The sequence below is a fragment of the Hylobates moloch genome, unplaced genomic scaffold (genome assembly GCF_009828535.3).
Source record: "Hylobates moloch isolate HMO894 unplaced genomic scaffold, HMol_V3 SCAFFOLD_8, whole genome shotgun sequence".
Taxonomy (NCBI): Eukaryota; Metazoa; Chordata; class Mammalia; order Primates; family Hylobatidae; genus Hylobates; species Hylobates moloch.
This window is the reverse complement of record NW_026652283.1, coordinates 1,266,983-1,292,031: the sequence shown is the minus strand read 5'-3', so window position 1 is coordinate 1,292,031 and position 25,049 is coordinate 1,266,983. Positions and strand designations below refer to the sequence as shown.

The window sequence follows — 25,049 nt, the reverse complement described above, 5'->3', positions numbered from 1 at the left end:
AAAAAAAAAAAAAAAGTACAAACTGGATTTTCAGCTGTAAATATCATGCTTTGCAAGCATTCAGCTTTACCAACTTCAACATGTTTTTTTTTAAATCTCATTTGATCCTTACAACAACTTCATGAGGTGGGTCTAAGTATTATTATGCCTGCTTCACAGGTAAGCAAACTGGCTCAAAATGTAAGCAAATCCTTTGCTACACAGAGCATCTTGTAATCCTCTTTTGTTCAGTAACTTCGGTAAGAAAAGCTTATGATTAAATGGATAGATTACTATCTTTGACATCCACAGCTGGAGGGGAGTTTCACCTATTTGGAGAGTGAGTAGCTACCTATAGGGTACACTCTGGAGGACAATGAAAAAGATGGTCCTGAAAGGAAAATTAAAAAACAAACAACAAAAACGTCAAAAATCCAAACAAAACCAAAAAAACCTGACATACTGGTAAATTATATATCAGATTTTCTTCAAATGGGTATTGCAATTAGGTTAAGGCATCAGGTTACCTACCTGCAATAATTCACCTTTTAAATGATTCATTTATATTTAACAAAAGGGATCAGGGTTGATCCTGTACCTCCAACAGAGAAAAAAAGAAAAGATAAGGAAAAAGTAGGACAATAATCTCACTTCCTTCCTCTTGTGAGGAGTAGATGACAGACAGTCTCAATTTCATCCCTACACAGGTAAGCACATTTTTACATGTGAACCATATACTGAGAGAGACAGAGAAAGAATTTTGAAAGCTGAAAACAAGAGGGACTTTCGGGGCCTTTACCTGAAAAGTTTAGTTCGTTATTTGTTATTTAGACCTTATTCCAGCCACTTGAGGCTTTTTACATAAAGAAATGATTAGAAAGCATCATGGATTTTTTTTTTTAAACATGGTTTCTTCTATTGGGAAGTTATGTCTGATCTTAAAAAGCTAAAATGTGGAATAAGTTTAAAATTTAAAGAAGGAGAAAGGCAAAGAACATTTAGGGTTATTTGTAATTTATTCCAATTCAGGTCACAAAAAAGTAAAGAAATTTCTATAGGGTGGGCCGTATAAAAGCACTGAATATCAGGGCAGAAAAAAGGGGAGCAGAATGAGAAAGTTAAGCAAAACTGAGGAGGAGTCCCAAGGGATAGCTGATTGTAGATAGAAACTTTGCTTTATGGGCCGGGCGCATTGGCTCACGCTTGTAATCCCAGCACTTTGGGAGGCCGAGGCGGGCGGATCACGAGGTCAGGAGATCGAGACCACGGTGAAACCCTGTCTCTACTAAAAATACAAAAAAATTAGCCGGGCGTGGTGGTGGGCACCTGTAGTCCCAGCTACTTGGAGAGGCTGAGGCAGGAGAATGGCGTGAACCCAGGAGGCAGAGCGTGCAGTGAGCCGAGATCCCGCCACTGCACTCCAGCCTGGGTGACAGAGCGAGACTCCGTCTCAAAAAAAAAAAAAAAAAGAAACTTTGCTTTATAATTTTAACTAGTCCCAGACCCACCAATGCTATTTGTTTATAGCTATACTATACAACATATTGTTTTCTTTTTCAAGTGTAAAATAATTTTATATTAATTTATGTGGGTTTCCTACATAACATTTAACCTCAGTATTCTAGCCCATTGTGAAAAATGCTTCCAAGTCCACTAAAAGCCCTTTATCATATGTCTACAGACTTAAAAAAAAAATGGCTTTTGGTGGAAGGATAAATAAATATGGCTTTGTGAAGAGTAAACATGCTCTTATGTAACTCAGAATGCATTTTCATTTTTATTTTCCCCCCTAAATTGTTACTAGGATATAATTTGGATAACTATTTACAATTTTGTGGTTAATTTGGAACACTATGTCATAAATCCCTAATGAGATTTTTTTTTGAATGTGAACAACCCCACAATTTTTTTTTTTTTTTTGAGACAGAGTTTCACTCTTTTTGCCCAGGCTGGAGTGCAATGGCATGATCTCGGCTCAGTGCAACCTCCACCTCCTGGGTTCAAGTGATTCTCCTGCCTCAGCCTCCTGAGTAGCTGGGTTTACAGGCATAGACCACCACGCCTGGCTAATTTTTGTTGTTGTTGTTGTTTTCTGTTTTTTTTTTGAGATAGAGTCTTGCTCTGTCGCTCACGCTGGAGTGCAGTGGCGCGATCTCGGCTCACTGCAAGCTCCACCTCCTGGGTTCACGCCATTCTCCTGCCTCAGCCTCCCGAGTAGCTGGGACTACAGGCGCCCGCCACCACGCCCTGCTAATGTTTTGTATTTTTAGTAGAGACGGGGTTCACTGTGTTAGCCAGGATGGTCTCGATCTTCTGACCTCGTGATCTGCCCGCCTCGGCCTCCCAAAGTGCTGGGATTATAGGCATGGGCCACCGTGCCCAGCCATGCCTGGCTAATTTTTTTTTTTATTTTGAGATGGAGTGTTGCTCTGTCACCCAGGCTGGAGTGCAATGGCACAATCTCGGCTCACTGCAACCTCCGCCTCCCAGGTTCAAGTGATTCTCCTGCCTCAGCCTCCAGAGTATCTGGGATTACAGTGTGCGCCACCACACCCAGCTAATTTTTGTACTTTTAGTAGAGACAGGGTTCACCATGTTGGCCTGGATGGTCTCGAACTCCTGACCTTGTGATCCACCGGCCTCAGCCTCCCAAAGTGCTGGGATTACAGGCGTGAGCCTCCGCGTCCAGCCAATTTTTTATATTTTCAGTAGAGACGGGGTTTCGCCATGTTGGCCAGGCTGGTCTAGAATTCCTGACCTCAGGTGATCCACCTGCCTCGGCCTCCCAAAGCGTTGGGATTACAGGTGTGAGCTACCGTGCCCGGCTTGTTAACAGCTCTCTTAATCACAATTGTACTCTACTTTTCTCTCTTAACAGTCAATAATTTTTTAAATGTCAGAATTTAGTACTGGACTCTTCTTAGGTACATATGAAAATTTATTCTCTGTTTCTGGGAGACCTTTTTTTGGCCAGAAAGCATCTCATGAGTATATAATTTAACACAGAGATACTTGGATTTCGCCGCCAGCTTTACTTGTTGCCAGAGAAGACCAGTCTTCTAAACATGTCTGTCTAGTCAGCTCAGGAGATTCTCGTATTTTTCATTTTTCACCTGTGTTGACATCATCTTTTAAATCATATTTATTTATTTTTTAAGCTCCCAAGGAGCATAGTGATTTGTTTAACGTCTCCTCGTTGGTTTCATTCTTTAAATGACTTACAACTAACTGCCTGCATATAGGAGGCTACATATTGAATAGCTCTAAACTCTCAATGAAACCAAAGAGCTCTGCCACTGCTTCCCTGAACAAACCAGTTGTCAGGGCAGTCAAATTCACAGCTTAATAAAAATTTTATTAAAAATGAAAAATGGATCTTGTAAAATTTATTCGGAATTCAAATGTAGGGTGGGACTGCAGGAGGAGTTTGAATGCAGGGCAGTGTTGAATGAACTAGCTCATCCACAATTCTTAACAGTGACCCTTATGACCTCAACTGATACTTAAAATTTATTACAGTTATTACAGTTGTTATTTTATTATTTTCCCCCTGCTCCCTTTTATCCTTTCTTTCTTAAGGGAAAAAGGCTAACATAAAAGCAGAATATAAAAGTAATGGTTAACAAAACCACAGCATAAGGAAGAGAAGAACCATTGTCGGATCTGCCAATAAAAATGTTCCTTCTCTTCAGGGCTGGCTAACCAACGCAAATGTTTCTAATGCACCACTGGCAGGCTACCAAGTGAACCGTTTTATGTCTCCCCAAACTTACGGTCACCATTTATCTGTAACAGACGCTCAAATATTACATTAATATACACTAGGAATGGAAAATAGCTATTAATTCATTTCTCTTGGCTTGATGAGGTCAGGATTATTCCAGAAAACAAAGCTATTCTAGTGCTTTGCTGAAGAATTTTCTATACAAATGGGCCAAGTACCTTTTCCTCCGGGAAGACTGTCTTATTCTAGCTCCAGAGTCACACATATGCATGTTTCAGTCTCCCTGCACATTTCATGCCCCTCATATTTCTGCCTCTCAAGTTCTCTAGGTAGACTAAGTCTTTTTACTTGTTCGATGATCAATAATTGAATAATTTAAACCTTTAAAATATGGTGGGTCCTCCAACGACTACAGAGTGAAGAATCTAGTGTCATTGCCAACAGCCACAGGGAGGACTTAAATTTCTCCACTTAAATTTGCAAGCTTTTTTCTCATGATGCTACTCGGAACTCTAACCTCTCTTAATTCTCCCCCATGCCAATCCACTTCCGGCTTCACTTACGCATTACTTCCAAGAGATATCACTTGTAATGCTTTTCTAAAAGGATAGAATCTCGTAGCCTTGCACTATAGCCCAAGAATGTGAAAGCACAGAGGACATCTCAATATTCTTGGGTTGCAGTCACAATATCGCAATCATCATGTCCCATGAGAATTCATGCTAAGGTATCATGGCAAGATTCTGTACAGCTCTATTATTCAGGTACTCAAAGTTTATTGATAGTTCAAAGTAGCAGAAAAGTAAACTGATGTCAGTTTAAAGCACTAGTTGGAGTGAAAAAATTTTATTTTAGGCCAAAGACAGACTGTGCATTTATGCAGAGAAGAAGCGAGCAAGGACTATGTGAGAGAGAACTGACAGCGAAAGGCTGCTGAGGCAGGGACTTAAAATCTGTGACAGAAATAAGACTCTGTCCTTATGAAGGAGAAAAAAACCTATCCTCTGAGACAGAAAAGAAGATAACAAAAATAAAGATAACTGCTGACATAACGAGGGTAACTGAGGGATCCCAGGATAGACTTGGTTTCAGTAAAATAGCAGTAGGGCCTTTAGGTAAGGGGGAGGGTTAGGAATGGTAAATGAGAGGGTACAACTGGATTTTCAAAAGAGACGTTTGTTTTAAACAGAAGGTCACTGAGAAGAAAACGCAACATCTACTATGTATTAGCAGACGTATACATGCTTCACAACAGCTTATAGTCTCAGCAACCTACAAAATGTGGGGGAAGCAGGAAAATGTTTATAGCAAAGTTCTGCTAAAAATGACAATTTTCTAAAACTTGGCTTCCAGTGTGTCAAAATGCTAAGTATTGAATCTTGGAGACAGGTATATGGGGGTTCATTCTCTCTACTTGTGTGTACCTTTGGAAATGTTTACAATAAAAAATGTGTTTAAAAATTGCCTAGTCTTCCTACCACTTCAGAACCAACAGCCCTCTTCCCCAGTAAGCTCGCCATTTTGCCTGAACTTTCCAGAAGATTTTAGGAATTTCAGAGAGGTAATTACACACAGATATGTATAAGCCAGAGGATTTAAAATTCATTAAAGAGGAACCAAAAATATTTCTATATGATCAGGATTTGTTCCACCTTTGACCAAATTTATTCTAGAGAGTGAGAAACACAAGTTAGCATTAAAATTAAGTAAGTGTATTGGGGTAATAAACAGAGCCAGAAGATGAATGCAGGGAGAAAAGGTATTTCCACTAAGCATATGCTTGAAGAATAAGACTACAAACACTTACTTCATCTCCAGAACTTCCTCTAAGTGTTTCCTTCTCTCCGCCCGAAGATTAGTCAAGTGAGTTTCCTTTTCTGCCAGAGACTGCTGAGTGGAGGACAGCTTTGCTTTCATGGATTCTAGTTCCTGCTTTACTTTCTCCATGGCCATCAGTAATTCCTCCACCTACCATAAATATGGGAAAGAGAAAAATAGAATATCTTGATCAATTAAAGTCAGAGGACCTGGGTAACAGGCAACTCCTGGGTCCAGAAAATTGAAGAGACACAGGAACACATTAAAAATTCTGTACTCTTTCTGGATCAGATATGTGTATGTATATATCAAGAATCAATACAGCAGATAATAACATCCCTACAGTATAATTCTTTTCAGTTTAGGTCAGAAAGAACTTAATATATGCAAGGGCATACGAGTCATCAGTTTAAGAAGTTGCACGCTGCCACAGACAATACCTCTTAAGGAAGTTCTTTGGAAATGACCCAGAAATTTCCATGGAAATAATACAATAAAAATATAAATATAAAAAAATACAGAATGATTTTAGGAAATAAAAGACATAAACTTGACAAATAACAGATTTCCTTTATACGTAGATGAATAATTTTTAGTCCTCTAAACTAAAATTTTCCTATTTACATCATTAAGAAGAATTTCTTTTTAAAGAAACCGCTAGAATTCAATCAGACAATTTCTTGCTCTAAATCCAGGTAGGTAGGGTTTCTTTTCTAAGGAAGGCAGGAAGGAAATATATCCCTATATACCTATATAGTTGTGTGTGTGTGTGTGTATGTGTGTGTACACACATACACACACACACACACACACACACACACACACACACACATATATATGTACCAGATAGAAAGGAGACAGAATGCTTTAAAAATGACATGGAAAAAAAAAATCCTTGACAGAAACAGACCTGAAAAACAACAAACAAAAAACCACCAGAGAAGAAAGACAAAATGCTAAAACATAAGGAAAAGAAACTAACAGAGCAAGGTAAGTACTTTATCAGTAATTTCCACTTATTCCAGGTGGCTACCAAATCAGAATTATTTAAATAAACCTGTTCATTTTAACTCAGAAGCAAATGTAATCAAACAGCCAACTGCATCAATTACAAGAGTCTATGTTAGGTTGTTAATTGCCAAGAGATAATCTTGGTAATAGCCAGTCTTTTCAGAAGTAAAAGGTAGGGCAGGTTGAGGTGGGGCATTTGACATGCATTGACTCCTACATAAACCCCATTTGTGTGAAGCTAAAACAGAGAAACCTGGAGTCAAAAATCAGCATGACAAATCAAAGTTGTTTCACTGACCCTTGGCAATTAGTGCTTCATACCTAAACAAAGTTTCCATGTTGATTGGTAACAGCTGTTAAACAGTGACAGTAAGCAGATGCATTTAGTTTTTTTGGCACCTGAATTTTTTTTTTATCCTTCCAGAAGTGAGCAAGTTAAATGTCTTCAGCTAACAGCACCCTCACAGTCCCAGCTGCCATAAGAATACATTGTTACGGCCGGGCACTGTGGCTCATGCCTGTAATCTCAGCGCTTTGGGAGGCCGAGGTGGGTGGATCACCTGAGGTCAGGAGTTCGAGACTAGCCTGGCCAACATGGCAAAACACTGTCTCTACTAAACAAACAAACAAAGAGAATATATTGCTATGTAATATATTGGGATATGTATTCACACATCTGCAAGCTTTACATGAACATATACCATTGATTCCATTTTACCAGTTTAATTCATGTAAAATTTTATCTCAAATTGGGTACAAATAATACACCAAGCTATGTTTTTATAACATAAAGTCAGTAATGGATAAGAATCATTTATAGGAGCTCCAACACATAAAGCATAGGATGTGTCCATCTTTTATGAACTTAAACAGATCTAAAAAAAATCTTCCTCCCATCCTGTCTTTTGCCACTCCAGGCAACCAACATTGTCACTTTCTTACATAACTTGGACAGATATTTTACATATACACAAGCAAGCATGTACAAATAACCTATTCCTCCTTTTTCCACACAAATGGAAGCCCATTCTATATATACTCCTATGCATTTAAACATTTTGGGAAACTTTTTATTAAAATACAAAATAAACATAGGAAAATACACAAATAATAAATATACAGCTTTAAGAATTTTCTGAGTGAACACACCTATGTAATCAGCACATAAAACAATAAACTAAACGTTACCAGTACCCCAGAAACTACCTGCATATCCCCCTTCCAGATAAAGAGTAACTGGAGTAAAAGATTATTCTGCCTTTTAACACTCTAGATTAATTTTCACTGCTTATTTTTAATTTATACAAATGAAATTATGTAGTATATAATTTTACAGATTTTTAAACTCAGTGTACTATCTGTGAGATTCATCCAGGTTGTGTGATGCAATTATCATAACTGTATGGTATGCCACTGTGTGAAAATACCAACATTTATTTAAAGCACTTGTAATAATGAGCAGTTCCTAATTTTAATGGCGTTTAATCAATTTTCTCCTTTATATTTCTTGTATGCTCAGAGCTTTTCATATACTGAATAAGGTTTTCTCCACTTCAAGGTCATGAGAATATTCTTCTATTCTTATAAAGTCTTTACTGTTTCATGTTTTCATTTACAATATATATATGCAACCGATTTTTGCATACATTGTAATGGTTAAAATTCATTTTTATTAGTATGAAGATAGAGAAGAATTTCAAAAGTCATGGTTAGAAGAAACTTTCTACCTACTTTGCAAAATATTATAGCTTTAAAGAATACTTATAAATTGTAGGAAAAAATGTAGGGCCCAGCCCTACCAGGCCTGTGGGTTTTCTCTGTGTGCGGAGACGAGAGATCGTAGAAATAAAGACATAAGACAAGAAATAAGAGAAAAGACAGCTGGGCCCGGGGGACCACTACCACCAAGACACGGAGACCGGTAGTGGCCCCGAATGCTTGCACTCGCTGCTATTTACTGTATTCTGGGCAAGGGGCAGGTAAGAAGTGTGGGTCATCTCAAATGATAGATAGGGTCAAGCAAGTCACGTGTCCACTGGACAGCGGGAGCTTCCCTTTAAAGTAGCTGAGGCGGGGAGGAAGGACAGCACACGTCAGCATTTCTTGTACGCACTTAACAGAAAGATCAAAAGACTTTAATACTTTTACTAATTCTGCTACTGCCAAGCGGAGGAACCAGGTGTACAGGCGGAACACGAAAGTGGACAAGGAGCGTGACTACTGACAGCACAGCACCACAGAGACACGTTTAAGCCTCCGGATGACTGCGGGCAGGTCTGGATAACGTCAGGCCTCCCACAAGAGGTGGTGGAGCAGAGTGTTCCCTAACTCCTCCAGGGAAAGGGAGACTCCCTTTCCCGGTCTGCTAAGTAACGGGTGCCTTCCCAGGCACTGGCGCTACCTCTAGACCAAGGAGCCCACAAGCGGCCCTTATCCGGGCGTGACAGAGGGCTCACACTCTTGTCTTCTGGTCACTGCTCACAGTGTCCCTTCAGCTCCTAATTCTGTATGGCCTGGTATTTTCTTAGGTTATAATTATAGAACTGAGGTTATTATAATAATAAAGAGTAACACTACAAGCTCATGATTTACAATATTCATACATAATCATATCTATATCCTATTTCTAGTATAACTTTTATTATTCTAATTATTTTCTTTTTTATACTGGAACAGCTTGTGCCTTTCGTCTCCTGCCTCGGCACCTGGGTGGCTTGTCTCCCACAAAAAAAGATTTAACAATATTTTATATTGCATATAACTACCTCAAATTTTATGAATAAGCAATGTAAAATATTGCATGCAAAAAAAGGGGCCTACCATATGCATGTATTTTAGAATCAAGAGCAAAAGCACCCATCTGTATACTTACTACCCAGGAGCTTTGCAAATGCAGTTGCAACTGTATCCCGCTGAATCTCCCATGAAAGGTAATCAGCATTCTTAGTGTTACTTATTCCCTTACGTGTCTTTATTTTTACCTCTAATGTATATATGCCAAAATAAATCAGATTATTTTTATCAGTTTATGAACTTCATATAAACAGCATGTTCTTTCATCCAACATTATGCTTTTTTGATGTGCTTTTTTTTTTTTTTTTTTGAGACAGAGCACTCACTGCAACCTCCGCCTCCTGGGTTCAAGCAATTCTCCTGCCTCAGCCTCCCGAGTAGCTGGGACTACGGTGCATGCCACCACGCTTGGCTAATTGTTTTGTATTTTTAGTAGAGATGGGGTTTCACTGTGTTAGCCTGGATGGTCTTGATCTCCAGACCTCGTTATCCGCCTGCCTTGGCCTCCCAAAGTGCTGGGATTTCAGGCGTGAGCCACTGCGCATGGCCGATGCATTTTTTTTTTTTTTAAAGGCTCACCGTATGTGAATATCCCAGAACCAAGAGCCAACACACACCTGTGTATTCACCTCCCAGAAGCCAAAAACAATTGACCACACTACCACCCAGATTATGGTTTGCCATTACACTGAACAGGCTCCTTAGAAAAATGACTGAGTCCAGATTTGGTGCAGGAAATTTATAAGATGAACTTTGTACATCTTGTGCTGGAAAGCAAGAGAAATAGGGATCATGGCAAAAGGACACAGAAACCCTGATACCAAAACCAGCCAGGAAGGAAGGGAGGGACTCAGGGAGGGAACTAATTGACTACAGAGGAATATCTCCTATACAGATGCAAAAATCCTCAACAAAATATTAGAAAACCAAACCCAACAAACATGTAAACATTGAGATTTATCCCAGGAATACAAAGGTGGTTTAACACATAAAAATGAATCAATGTAATTGGCCTGCTTTGAATATCTGTCCCCTCCAAACCTCATGTTGAAATTTGATTCCCAGTGTTGGAGGTGGGGTGCCTAGTGGGAGTTATGTGGGTCGTGGGGCGGATCCCTCATGGATAAATTAATGCCCTTCCTCGGGGATGAACGAGTTATCATTCTATTAGTTCACTGAGAAAGACCTGGTTGTTAAAAAAGAGCATGGCACCACCCCGTCTGTCTTGCCCCCTCTCTCACCATAAGATCTCTGCAAAAGCTGGCTCCGCTTCACCTTCCACCATGAGTGGAAACACCCTGAGGCCCAAACCTGGTACAGATACCGGTTCTTGAACTTTCAAGCCATCCTGAATCGTGGGCAAAAGAAACCTTTTTCTTTATAAATTACCTCACCTAAGGCATTCCTTTATAGCAGCACTAAATGGACTCAAGGCTACTGGATATCACATTAATAATACACTGTATTAATAGAATACAGGAAAAAAACTCTATGATCAACTCAATCGATGGAGAAAAAGAGTTTGACAAGTTCTAACACCCTTTCATGCTAAAAACACTCAACAAACTAGGAATGGAAGAGGACTTCCTCAACTGATAAAGGGCATCTATGAAAAACCCACAGGTAACATCATCCTTAATGATGAAAGGCTGAACGTTTTCCCTCTAAGACTAGGACCAAGAACAAGACCAGAATATCTACTGTTATCATTTCAATTTAACACTGTACTAGACATAATAGCCAGGGATATTAGGCCATATAAAAAATTAAAAGGATCCACATTAGAAAGGAAGACATAAACTGTCTTTAGTTTACAATGACATGCTCTTGCACACAGAATGATCCTAAAGAATCCACTAAAAATCACTTACAATAAATGAGCGTTCAAATGTTGCAGGACACAATAGCAATATACAAAAATTAACTGTATGTCCATACACAGCAATGAAAATGAAATTAAGAAAACAATTCTATTTAAAATAACATAAAAAGAATGAAATATCTAGGCATAAATTTAACAAATGAAATATAAGATGTATATACTGAAAATGACAAAGCACTGTTGGAAGAAATGAAAGACTTAAATAAATGGAATCTTTATGCTTGTGGATGAAAGACTTAATATTGTTAAGATGGTCAATACTCTCCAGGTTCAACATAATCTACACTGATCTACAGGTTCAACATCATCTCTATAAAAATCTGAGCTGTCGTTTTTTTGCAGAAATTGACAAGCTGATTCTCAAATTCACATAGAAATAAAAAGGAGCCAGAATAGCCAAAAACATCTTGAAAAAGACAAAGCTGGAGGGGTACTCATACTTCAAAACATACTACAAAGCTTCTGGGTTGGTACTGGTTTAATGACGGACAAAGATATCAATGGAAAAGAAATGAGAGTCCAGAAATCAATCCTAACTTTCTAGGTCATAATTTTGACAGGGGTACTAAGCCAATGCAATGGGGAAAGAATATTCATTTGAACACATGGTGCTTGGACAGATGCCCCAGTACTTCATACTTCTAATTTCTTAATGGCATTAACTTCCTGATGACACTGGGTCACTTGTCCTGTACTATGTGCCACATTCTGGATTCCACTATTTCTTTTTTCTTTTTTTTGAGGCAGAGTCTCACTCTATTGCCCAGGCTGGAGTGCAGTGGTGCAATCTCAGCTCACTGCAACCTTCACCTCCTAGGTTCAAGCGATTCTCGTGCCTTAGCCACCCCATCGCCAGCTAATTTTTGTATTTTTAGTAGAGACAGGGTTTTGCCATGTTAGCCAGGCTGGTCTTGAACTCCTGACCTCATGCGATCTGCCTGCCTTGGCCTCCCAAAGTGCTAGGATTACAGGTATGAGCCACCGCACCCGGCCTTTGTTGACTATTTCTTAATGGTGCCATTTAATCTGTTCCTCTTGTCCTCATTTTTCTTGTAAACTGAAAGATTTAAAGGCGTTAAGTCTTCGTTAGATTTTCGTTCAGTATTTTCGGTCTTTTTGACAGTAATATTTCATAAGTAAGGCTGTGTAGTCATAGTATATCACACGAGATACATAACTGGTTTTCTTTCCCATTTTTAACAATAACATTGATTAGTGGGTTCAGGTGACAGCAGTATGATATAAATATTTTTTATTTTAATTAATTAATTAATTAATTAATTTTTTTTTTTTTTGAGATAGAGTCTCGCTTTGTTGCCCAGGCTGGAGTGCAGTGGCGCAATCTCGGCTCACTGCAAGCTCCGCCTCCCGGGTTCACGCCATTCTCCTGCCTCAGCCTCTCCGAGTAGCTGGGACTACAGGCGCCCGCCACCACGCCCGGCTAATTTTTTTTTGTATTTTTAGTAGAGAAGGGGTTTCACCGTGGTCTCGATCTCCTGACCTCGTGATCCGCCCGCCTCGGCCTCCCAAAGTGCTGGGATTACAAGCGTGAGCCACCGCACCCGGCCATAAATTTTTTTTAGACAGAGTCTTGCTCTGTTGCCGAGGCTGGAGTGCAGTAGTGTGACGTTGGCTCACTACAACCTCTGCCTCCTGGGTTCAAGCAATTCTCCTGTCTCAGCCCTCCAAGTAGCTGGGATCACAGGTGCCCACCACCACATCAGGCCAATTTTTGTATTTTTGGTAGAGAAAGGGTTTTGCCATGTTGGCCAGGTTGGTCTTGAACTCCTGACCTCAGGTGATCTGCCCGCCTCGGCCTCCCAAAGTGCTGGGATTACAGGCATGAGCCACCACACCCAGCCTGATAGAAATCTTCATTATAAATTTATTAATTAATCTTTTGTCAAAGTATTTAATCATTTAAATAATAATCAGTGAAGTTACACGTTTTATTTGTTTAGGAACCATTTATACTTCTTCTTCTTTCAAATTCCTAGCCACATCTATCCCCACACACCACCAACAGCTTGTTTTCCTTAGTCTTGTTGATTTAAAGGAGTTATAAACATATTAATGAACATATATTCTAGATAACAACCCTTTATCAACTACATGTGTAGCAAATTTATTCTTCCAGTTTATGGCTTTTTCTTTCCATTCTACTGGTTTTTGATAATCAGAAATAAAGTTACATGCTACGTAATGCTTTAGTCAACAATGGCCCACATGTATGATGGTGGTCCCATCAGATTATAATGGAGATGAAAAATTCCTATTGCCTAGTGATGTTACTGACATCACAATGTTGTAGCACAATGCATTACTCACGTGTCTGTAGTGACGCTGGTTAAACAAACCTACTGCATTGCCAGTTATATAAAAGTATGGCACATACAATTATGTACAATACTCAGTGATAATGAACTGCTACTGGTTTATGTATTTATTGTACTATACTTATTACTTCAGAGTATACTCCTTCTACTTATTTTTTTAAGTTAATTGTAAACCAGCCTCAGGCAGGTCCTTCAGGAAGTATCCAGAAGGCACTGACATCCTAGGAAGATGACAGCTCCCTGTGTGTTACTGTCCCTGAAGGCATATTCCAGTGGGACAAGATCTGGAGGTGGGACATCGTGATACTGATGATCCTGACCCTGCGTTGGCATAGGCTAACGGGCGTGCTTATGTCTTAGTTTTGGGAAAAAAAGTTTTAAAAGGTCATAAAAAAGTAAAAATTTTTTAAAATAGAAAAAAGGTTAAAGATATAAAGAAAATTTATTTATGTATTTGTACAGCGGTACACTATGTTTGTGTTTTAGGCTAAGTTATTACTATAATACTATAACAAAAGAGTCAAAAAGCTTTAAAAAAATTTTAAGTTTATAAAATAAAAAAGTAAGCGGCTGGGCATGGTAGCTCATGCCTGTAATCCCAGCACTTTGGGAGGCCGAGGCGGGCGGATCACGAGGTCAGGAGATCGAGACCATCCTGGCTAACACGGTGAAACCCCGTCTCTACTAAAACATACAAAAAATTAGCCGGGCGTGGCGGCGGGCGCCTGTAGTCCCAGCTACTCGGGAGGCTGAGGTAGGAGAATGGCGTGAACCCAGGAGGCAGAGCTTGCAGTGAGCTGAGATCACGCCACTGCACTCCAGCCTGGGTGACAGAGCCAGACTCCGTCCCAAAAACAAACAAAAAAAGTAAGCTTAGTAAGCGAAGGTTAATTTATCATTGAAGGAAGAAAAACATTTAAAAAATAAGCATAGTGTAGCCTAAGTGTTCAGTGTTTATAACGTCTACAATAGTGTATAGTAGTGTCCTAGGCCCTCACATTCACCCACCACTCACTCAGTGTTCAGTGTTTATAACGTCTACAATAGTGTATAGAAGTGTCCTAGGCCCTCACATTCACCCACCACTCACTCACTGACTCACCCAGAGCAACTTCCAGTCCTGTAAGCTCCACTCGTGCTAAGTTTCCTTAACAGATTATCTTTTAAAAAATCTTTTATATTGTACTTTTACTGTACTTTTCTATGTTTAGATGTTTGAATACTAAAACACTTACCTTTGTGCTACTACATTATTCGGTACAGTAATGCTTTCTACAAGCTTGTAGCCCAGAAGTGAAAGGCTATACCATATAGCCTAGGTGTGTAGTAGACTATATCTTCTAGATTCGTGTAAGTTCACTCTATGATGTCTGCACAGGGAAGACCGCCTAACGATGAATTTCTCAGATGTAATTAAAGTCTTTGTTGTTAAGCAATGCACGACCATACCATATATTAATATATTCAAATTTATCAGACATTTATTTTAGAATGTGTGACATTTACATTCTGTTTAACAAATCCTTTCTTGTACTCAAAGTCATATTTCCCACTTTTATACTGGTTTCATTGGTAGACTAAATTAGTGGTCTCAATTATTCATTCCTTTATAATAAAAATGTACATCTATATCCTTGCTAGGGGCTTATGATGGGCAAAGTACCCTGAGTACCTTTGGCTAGGCTATGTGACTTGCTTTGGGTAAAGAGATGTTTGCAGATCTGACAGAAGCTGAGGCTTACAGTCTGAGTGGCTGAGTTGCATCTCTACCACTGCCAGGAGAACAACATTTTGCATAGCTGCTGCCCCTCAGTTGGGCCCTAGAAGGAGCCACGTGGATCAGAGCCACCCGAGTTAAAACCTAACTCAGAGCCAACCATGCTCACCCTCCATGTATGTGAATGAGAAATAAATGCTTGGTATTATATGTACCTTAGTCAGAATTCTCCAGAGAAACAGAGTGTATATGTGTAAATACTCATTATAAGAAACTGGCTCATAAATCACAAGATCTATAGGGTGAGCTGGCAAGCTGGAGACCCTTCCAACCCAAATCCAAAGGCTTGAAAAACCAGGAGAGCCAACGGTATAGTTCCAGACTGAAGGCTAGAGGGCTCCAGACCCAGGAAGAGCCAGGGTTTCCGTCTGAGTCTGAATGAATGCAAGGAAAAGCCAATGTCCCAGTTTGAAGGCAGTTAGGCAGAAGGAATTCTCTCTCACTTGGGAAAGATCAGAGTTTTGTTCTACTCAGGCCTTTAACTGATTGGATAAGGCCCATCCACATCAGAGGGCAATCCGCTCTACTCAATTTTGCTGACTTAAATGTTAATCTCATCCCCAAATACCCTCACAGAAACACCCAGAATACTGTCTGAGCAAGTATCCGGGCACCCTGTAGCCAGCCAAGTCAACATATAAAGTTAACCACCACAATATGCTACCGATATTTTGTGGTTGTTCGTTATACGATATCTGATTGATAAACTTTGTAAGAGTTTTAAAATATTGCTTTTCATGTTTAGTCCTTAATCTATCTGGAATTCATTTTTGTATACGGTATGAGGCAGGGGTCTGATTTCATTTTTCCCCATACGGATAGCCAATGTGCAGTACCATTTATTTAAAAATCTATTCTATCTTAACCTTTGATATATATCAAGTATACTCATAAGCATGGATATTTCTGCACTATTATGATTCACTCTTTTGCCTATTCCTGTACCAATACCACATTCATTATCTTAATTATTATCACTTTATAAGGCTTGATATCTAATAAAATAAGTCTCAGCTTGTTCTCTTCAAGAGCATCTTAGCTATTCTTGAACTTCTGCAAAAATATTTAGATTTTATCGTATGCCAGGTGCTGTTCTAGAATAGGTAATGAACTAGATATACTTTTAGAACTTTAATATCTTTCATAAAGTTTAATAATTTTTCTCATTAAAATGTTAAACAGCCTAATAATATTTATTCCTAGGTACTTTATATGCTTCTTAATTTTCTAGTAAATAGTATCGTTTTTACAAAAAATGTAAATTTTCTGTTTAGTGCAGATTATGGAAATTGAATTTTTTATATTGATTCTGTATCTAGCAGTCTTCTTAAATGCTCTTACTGACAGATTTTGAAGTTTACTATATAGACAAATATGATAGTTTTCTTTCTTTTCTTGTAATTCTTACAATATTCATTTCCTTCACTTGCCGTGCTGCATAATCTAGAATGACTACTACAACGCTGTACAGACACGGTGAAGCATGCATTCTATTTTATTCCTATCTTTAAAAAGAATCCTTTATAAGTTTTATCTATATGTAGTGTAATTTTTAATAGATACCCTTTATTAAGTTAAGGAAATTCCCTTGTATTGCTAGGTAGTTAAGAATTTTTGAAAATTATAAATGAATGTAAATTTTCTGCATTTCTTGAGATGACCACTTAACTTTTCTTCTATCATCTTTTACTGTGGTAGATTATAGTAATTAGTTTTCCTTTTTTTTTTTTTTTTTTGAGACAGAGTCTTGCCCTGTTGCCCAGGCTGGAGTGCAGTGGTGTGATCTCAGCTCATTACAACCTCCGTCTCCCCGGTTCAAGCAATTCTCCTGCCTCAGCTTCCCAAGTAGCTGGGATTACATGTAGGCACCACCACGTCTGGTTAATTTTTGTGTTTTTAGTAGAGACGGGGTTTTGCCACATTGGCCAGGCTGGTCTTGAACTCCTGACGTCAAGTGATCCACCCGCCTTGGCCTCCCGAAGTGCTGGGACCACAGGCGTGAACCACTGCACCCAGCCAGGATTATAGTAGTTTTCTACTGTTAAGCCAACCTTGAACTCTTGGAATTAAAACTTGCTCATGCACATTTTTCTTGTGTACACTAATTTTGAATTGGGGTGATTATGTTTAGGAATTTTTCTACACGTTCAGGATTGAGACCGGCCTAAGCTTTTCTTCTCCTGTACTAACTTGTAAAGTTCTGATATAAAGTTATGTGAACCTTATTAAATAAGTTGTTGAGTGATTGTTCCCTCTCTTTTATATTTCCAAATTGTGTTTAAGATTGAAATTATTTGCTCCTTGTATATTTGCCAAAAGTTACCAATATAAATCTCTGGGCTTGAAATTTGTAGGAAAAATTTTTATTAATGCCTCATTTTTCTCAGGTTTTCTTTTTCATATTTAGCTGGCTTTGCTAAGTTCAATTTTTCTTGGCATTTGGTCATTTAGTCTAAATTTTCAAATGTGCTGGCAAAGATATCTTTGTATCTTTCTAGCACCTACAAGACTAGTAGTTGTGAACCCTCTATCATTCTAAAATAAATATTGTTCATTGTGCCATCTTTCTTTTTTTCTTTTAGTCTCACCAAAGACCAGTTGACTTTCTTGGTGTTTTCAAAGAATGAATTTTGGGCTTTGTGGATTTGTTTTATAAAAGGGTGAGAGGGATTTGGTTTCCCACTTGACTATCTTGGGCTGCCTTGATCTTTTCTTTTATCCTATGAAGATATAAAACCCAACGTTCAATAGTTATCAAGTACTTATTTTTGAATTCCCTACCTGTTCATCCCCTGACCTGAGAATTTCTTACCTTTTTGCCAACATATAAATGCAATTTTATTGACTATCTTCAATTGTTTCTGTGAAAGTTACTTCCCCAGCATCAAGTCTGTCGTTTGACACATTTTACCCTTCATTCAAAACTCTTACATCCAAAACAAAAAAAAATTCGATTAAAATATAAGCAAAAGATCTCTACAGGCATTTCTCAAAAGAAGACATAAAAATAGCCAAAAGTTACATGAAAAATATTTGACATCACTAATCATCAAAGAAATGCAAACCAAAACCACAGTGAAGCTGGGAGTGGTGGCTCACGCCTGTAATTCCAGGAGGCCAAGGCAGGAGGGAGGGGTTTGAGGCCAGCCTAGGCCACAGAGTGAGACTCCATCTCTACAAAAAATTAGCCAGGCACGATAGTGTACACCTGTAGTCTCGGCCATTCTGGAGGGTTGCTTGGGCCCAGGAGTTTGCAGCTGCAGTGAGCTATGATCACGCCACTGCGCTCCAGCCTGGGTAACAGAACAAGACACTGTCTCTCCCTCAAACTACTCCTAAAAAAAACCCACAATAAGATACTATCTCATCCCAGTTAAAATGGCTATTATCAAAAAAGCAGAAAGTAACAAATGCTGGCATGGATGCAGAGAAGGGAGAGCACTCATACACTGTTAGTGAGAATGTAGTACAGCAACTATGGAAAATAGTATGGTGTTTCCTTAAATAACTAAAAATAGAACTCTCTCATGATCCAGCAATCCCACTACTGGGTATATATCCAAAAGAAAGGAAATCAGTATATCAAACAGGTATTTGCACTCCCATGTTTACTGTGGCACTGTTCACAATAGCCAAAATATGGAATCAACCTAAGGGTCCATCAGTGGATGAATGAATAAAGAAAATGTGGTATGTATACACACACACACACGAATACTATTCAGCCATAAAGAGAATGAAATCCTGTCATTTGCAGCAACACGAATGAACTAGAGAACATTATGTTAAGAGAAATAAGCCAGGCACAGAAAGACAGATGTTGCTTGTTCTCACTCACACGTGAGAGCTAGAAGAAATTCGATTTCATGGAGGTAGTGAACAGAATGGTGGTTACCAGAGGCTGGGAAGGGTAGGAGAGAGAGGCGGATGAAGGGAGGTTGGTTAATGGGTACAAAATACAGTTAGAAGGAGTAAGTTCTAGTGTTCAATAGCACAGTAGGGAGACTACAGTTAACAATCATTTATTGTGAATTTCAAAATAGCTAGAAGAGATCTGGAATGTTGCAACACAAGGAAATAATAGATGTTAGAGGTGATGGATACCCCAGTTCCCCAGATTTGATCATTACACATTGTATACATATATCAAAATATCACATGTACCCCATAAATACGTACAACTATTACATATTGTTGAAAAACTTAAAAATCTCTACCTTCCAGATTTCTGTTAGTAAAATCATTTTCTTAAAGATTGCTTAATTTTCCCAACCATTTGAGTGTCAGACCCTCAAAGTATTTCTGCCTCAGATTATACATATATCCAAGTAAGTCCTAAGGCATTTTGGTATTCAAGGCAAGAATGGTACCATAAACCAGGATTTCCCATCAATCATCTGATTTGCTCTCTGGCTCTAAGCCAGGGAAACAGTTTCAAAGTCAAATTTAATTACTTCATTTTCTGTTACGTTTCCACAATCCAGGAGAACACTTCCAGCTAGAATCATCTGGTTCCATTTCATGCCTACCAATGAGCAGCTGTACAGCACTGGGTACAGCCAGAGAAACGAGGGTAAAGACCGATGAGCAGAAGAAAAGAAGAGATAAACCCTACACTAAACAATGAAGAAATTATCCACACTTTAAAAATATACTCCAGGTCACAGCACAATTTTCAAAAGCAGACGTTTTAAAACGCAGAAAAGCTCAGGCCAGAGCTGGGACTCAAATATGTAACTTAACTGCCTCCAGTAACATATTAAGGAGAAAGCACGGGGCTTGACAGTGTGCAGTGCCAGCAGGACCAGATGGTTTGCTTAAATCACAAGCTAATAAACTTTTGCTCAGAATAAGACGGGAACAAATTATGACTTTACCATAGACCTATTTTCCTTAAGAAAGCAGCACAACAGGGGGCTTCAGAGGCTGGCAAAGCCTCTGCTTCTCCAAGTTTCCCACCTTCTTCTGTTCCACAACCAGGAGAAATACACTTTCTGTAGTTTCCAAGACGCGTATGGAAAATCTTGTTACACTCTCTCGGGAGAGTAAACGGCATAAGTCTCCACAGGAAGCAAACAATTAGAAGAAAAAGGGAGTGGTACAAAATGATTATCTAGAGGTTCAGCAGTCATCATGCAAGCCAGATTGTCACTTGAGAAGTCCACTGGTTTCCCTGACTAGAACAAAATTCCAGATTAAAACCTACTCTCTGTTTTATAATTACGAAGAAAAAAAGGTAACAAGCTCTTGGGTTGAGGAGCATTTTTGAAGTATTAGTGAAAACATATATACATATATACCTACATACATAAATTCTATCATCCTTTCCTAGGAAATTCCTTTAGGGGATCTCACAATCACTGCTGATGAAAATTTGAATTTACATTTTCCAAGAGAGCTTTAGGCTATTATTTACATTAGAAATCTCTTTTTTCCAGTATGTTCTTTTTGCCAACTCATGGTAATTCTTTGACAAGATATATTCCGGTAGTACAGTATTTTATAAGCATGGAATAGCTATAGTTATTGCAATAATAATTACTTACATTATTTGACTACTTTGAAGTACACTGTTCTAAGTGCTTTAGATATATTGTCTCATTAAAGCCTCAAAATGATCCTATATGGCGGGTATAAAGCATTATTAACCTCATTTTTATGGCAAAACAAACAAGGTTAGTGGGTTTAAGTGCCTTGTCCAAGGTCATACAGAGAATGCAAAGCTAGGATCCCAAGCTCAGTAGTCCGATTCCATCCTGCTATACACACTGAAGTGCTGCTTTGCTATAATGTATCAGTGTTCACCAAAATCATCCACAATGGTATCTAATGAGTCACTCTGGGGAATATTCCCATTCCCACTCTTTTTAAAAGAGAGTGGAAACATATCAGTGTGAAAGAAATGCTTCTTTTTCAAGCCATTTCAATTTTCCTTTTCTTTTTAAAAAAATCAACTCAGAAGGCTTAGGCAGATAAATCCCGTACTAAGCACTCATCATTCCTAAGTAGGGCTTGAAAATCAGACACAATAAAATGTGGATGCACATTTTCAAAGCAAACATCACCCTGCTGCTATGACTCTCAGTATTTTGTGCCACTGACGTTAGAAAGAGGCTAAGACGGGCCAATGTTTCATCACTGCCAATTCTATTTAGGTGACTCTCGCAGCATAGCATCAAAACTAAAAAATAAAAACCTGAATCAATGCACTGAAAACAAACTATTTTTTCAGCAGAATATTATTTCATTTTTCCTATTTTTAAGTCAGCCTACATCATGCTTTGACAGCAAAATATTATTTATCTCCCAAGATTTGCTTATTTCAGCAACCGACCGTAACGGAATCAATTAACACTAAAAATTAATGATCTGCTGGGTACACATAGGCTGGTTCTTCTTTCCTCCTGGAGGAAGGGAGGACAGAAATAATCTCAGTAATAGACTCACTAGTAACAAAGATGATGTGACAACCACCATTTTATGCTTTCTTCTGCGTCTGGGTCTGAGAGCTCTTAATATTTCATTAGGGTTTGTGACAAATGTCTAATTTAGGAAATGAAATATGAATAGAGGTGGAATGACAAAGACCATCCCTGTAACTCTGAGCTCTGATAAGTTCTCTTCTGAAAAGGCATTTTTTTTTTTCCTGCTTTGCTAGGGAGTTAAGACAATAGAATAAAGCAGGTGTTGAATGGCTAATTTGTGCAGGTTTTGGAAAGAAATTTCCTTCTTAGTTGAAATAATCTAATAATCTGATCATCTCAAATGGAGAAAATATTTATTGCATTTTATTCGGAAAACAGCAAACAAAACAGATAATGCAGGGATTCAGCCCTTCTTCTAAGATCAAATGAAATAATGTGAGTAAAACAGACTGAAACTCTTTCCTTAAGTTTTCAACAAAAATAAAAGTTCACTGCCATTTTAACTGGAAATTTTAATTCTTCTCATTTGCAATGGTGAAAAAACCAAACTGCTACCTAGAAATAAAGTTGACATTTCATTAATTAGACACACATTTTGTGGAGAAAATTTATTTCAACATAACCCTGGACAGTTGTTAGAAACACAATGTTAGCAAATAAAATGACACTTACTTGACCTTATCAAAAATATACTATTAGCCAAGGGAGAAAAGTAAAAGGATGGGATTTTATGTCTGGTTGTAACCCTAGGACACCAAGAGGGAAACTCATAAACATCACGTAAGTGCGTGTATAATATGTGTATGTATGTGCATATATGATACATGCATGTCTGTGCATGTCTGGTGTGTGTGTGTGTGTGTGATTTTTGGCCATAAGAAGGCTCAACACTCGTATGCTGCCTTTATAAGCTACTAAAACCCTTGCAAACACTTATCTCAATGTGAGGTAGTGAGTGGATACTTGTGGGGATAATAATTTCTTCCATCTAGGTGAGGTTACAGATACTTGGAGAGATTACAAAACTTATGCCAAATCACTGTTAGTACACAGAACAAGGATTAGAATCCACGTCACTTGACTTCTTTTTTTTTCTTTTTTTTTTTTTTTTGAGACGGAGTCTTGCTCTGTCGCCCAGGCTGGAGTGCAATGGCGCCATCTCGGCTCACTGCAAGCTCCGCCTCCCGGGTTCACGCCATTCTCCTGCCTCAGCCTCTCCGAGTAGCTGGGACTACAGGCACCCGCCACCACGCCCGGCTAATTTTTTGTATTTTTAGTAGAGACGGGGTTTCACCATGGTCTCGATCTCCTGACCTCGTGATCCGCCCGCCTCGGCCTCCCAAAGTGCTGGGATTACAAGCGTGAGCCACCGCACCCGGCCCGTCACTTGACTTCTAATCCAAAGCACTTTACATTAATTTTATTGCACCTTTATTCATTTATTAAAGAGAGTGGAGGTAAGAGGAAGGGACAACTGAATGTCAAAATAGGGCTTGGGACATGACACACACAAAAACTATCTGTTGAATAGGATAAATCCCACTGTGCACATTTCTCCAGAAAAAAATATCTTTCATTGAAACATCCAGGAAGACACAGCCAAGGAGAATATAAACTGCATATAAAAATCAGCAGGAAGCCATCTGGCTCCCAAGGCTTTACTTTCAGCCGTATCTTGGATGACTGCTTCTATAGATCAATAACTTGGTTTATCAAACTTCTCAGTAGGAGAAAAGAAATAGGAGCCAAACACCCCAAGAACTCATTACAAGCAAATGATATATCCCTTGTTACAGATCCACCACATAGACTCCAAGAGTGCTTCCTGGTACAGAAGTTGTTCTGCAGTTTAGATAGAGTATAGGGTATAAAAACATGTCTGGTCGGGCACGGTGGCTCACATCTGTCATCCCAGTACTTTGGGAGGCTGACGAGGGCGGATTATGAGGTCAGGAGTTCGAGACCAGCCTGGCCAACATGGTGAAACCCCGTCTCTACTAAAAATACAAAAATTAGCTGGGCGTGGTGGCGCGTGCCTGTAGTCCCAGCTACTTGGGAAGCTGAGGCAGAAGAATTGCTTGAACCTGGGAGGCGGAGGTTGCAGTGAGCTGAGATGGTGCCTCTGCACTCCAGCCTGGGCAACAGAGCAAGACTCCGTCTAAAAAAAAAATTCTGCTTTGAAAACCAGTATCCATAGACTTCTGGCAGTCATTTCTGGGGTTTAATTTTGGATGTGCCAAAGGTTTGTTTCCACTGTAGTTAATTTTTTCACATAGCTGTAACTTTTGAAAACACAGATGTAGTCCTTTTGCTGAATAAAATGAAAACTTGAGCCTAAATTTAAAGGCATAGATACTTCCTGAACTTCCAGGACAGTATTATCATGTACTACTTTGTCAATCAAGTTTTCTGGAGGTTTTTCTAGAGGAAGAAACTAAGATAACAACAAAAAAAGACAAATCCAAATGCATTACTTGAAGAGCGACTACTCATGTTTCTAGAGAATTTTTTGGTCATACCATGTCATGGGGTTATTTCCTGGGGCTTCAGTTCTGCTTCAGAATTTCTTTAGTAGTTATCTACTGACCCCATCTGGCAAAATTATAGAGGAAGTTACAGTTGTTAAAGCTTCTGTCAACTTGATTTCTAAAAATTTTATGTAAAGAGAAATTTTAAGAGAAATAAGAAAATAGGAGATCAGGGCAAACGAATCTAAAGATCTTTAGCTTTATCTTCCTATACACATAGGATGAGAGAGAAAACATACAATTAGGAAAAGGTTATGCCATTCACTTAGAAGGAGTTTAAATTGCAACTAATTTACACTCCAAGTTCATATCGCATACAAAATCTCCACTTTTTTTTTTACTGTTATATTATTTATAAAGTTTTCTGCTTTCTTTTTCAAGTATACTAAACATTACTCCATCTTTTAGGGCTATGCGTATTCTAAAAGAAAGAGTTCATGTTGCTGCCTTTTCCCTTGTAATTCTTGAAGATGACTGTTAGTACTCTGACCTTTTATTAAGGGTTCTATTAAAACTGAGGCTTTTTTTGTTGTTTAATATAAACACAAGATAATTATTTTAAAATTGTATTCAGCAGAAAGGGATGAATATAACTTTAAATATAGTACAAGGTAGCTTTAAACTTTAAGTACAGAGTTACTAAAAGTGGAGAAATGTCCGTTTTAACCATGAAATTTAATCCTATGATTAAAGATTTGTGTTGTTTTCTAATCTATCAATATTCAGAATCTGATTCTATTAAAAGGGTTAAAAATTACACGAAGAAATGGGAAGTT

General features: G+C 38.6%; 1 protein-coding gene across 10 annotated transcripts in view; it reads right to left on the bottom strand.

Moving 5' to 3' along the window:
• ERC1 (ELKS/RAB6-interacting/CAST family member 1) overlaps positions 1–25,049 on the bottom strand; it is a 481,205-nt gene that overhangs the window by 197,422 nt on the left and 258,734 nt on the right. For all 10 annotated transcript variants that reach the window (XR_009214662.1, XR_009214663.1, XM_058443362.1 and 7 more), the window contains one exon: positions 5,511–5,671. Coding sequence is in view for 8 of the 10 variants with exons in the window: in XM_058443362.1 (XP_058299345.1) it covers positions 5,511–5,671 (161 nt within the window). In the remaining 2 variants the exon portion in view is untranslated. The remainder of the gene's footprint in view (positions 1–5,510; positions 5,672–25,049) is intronic.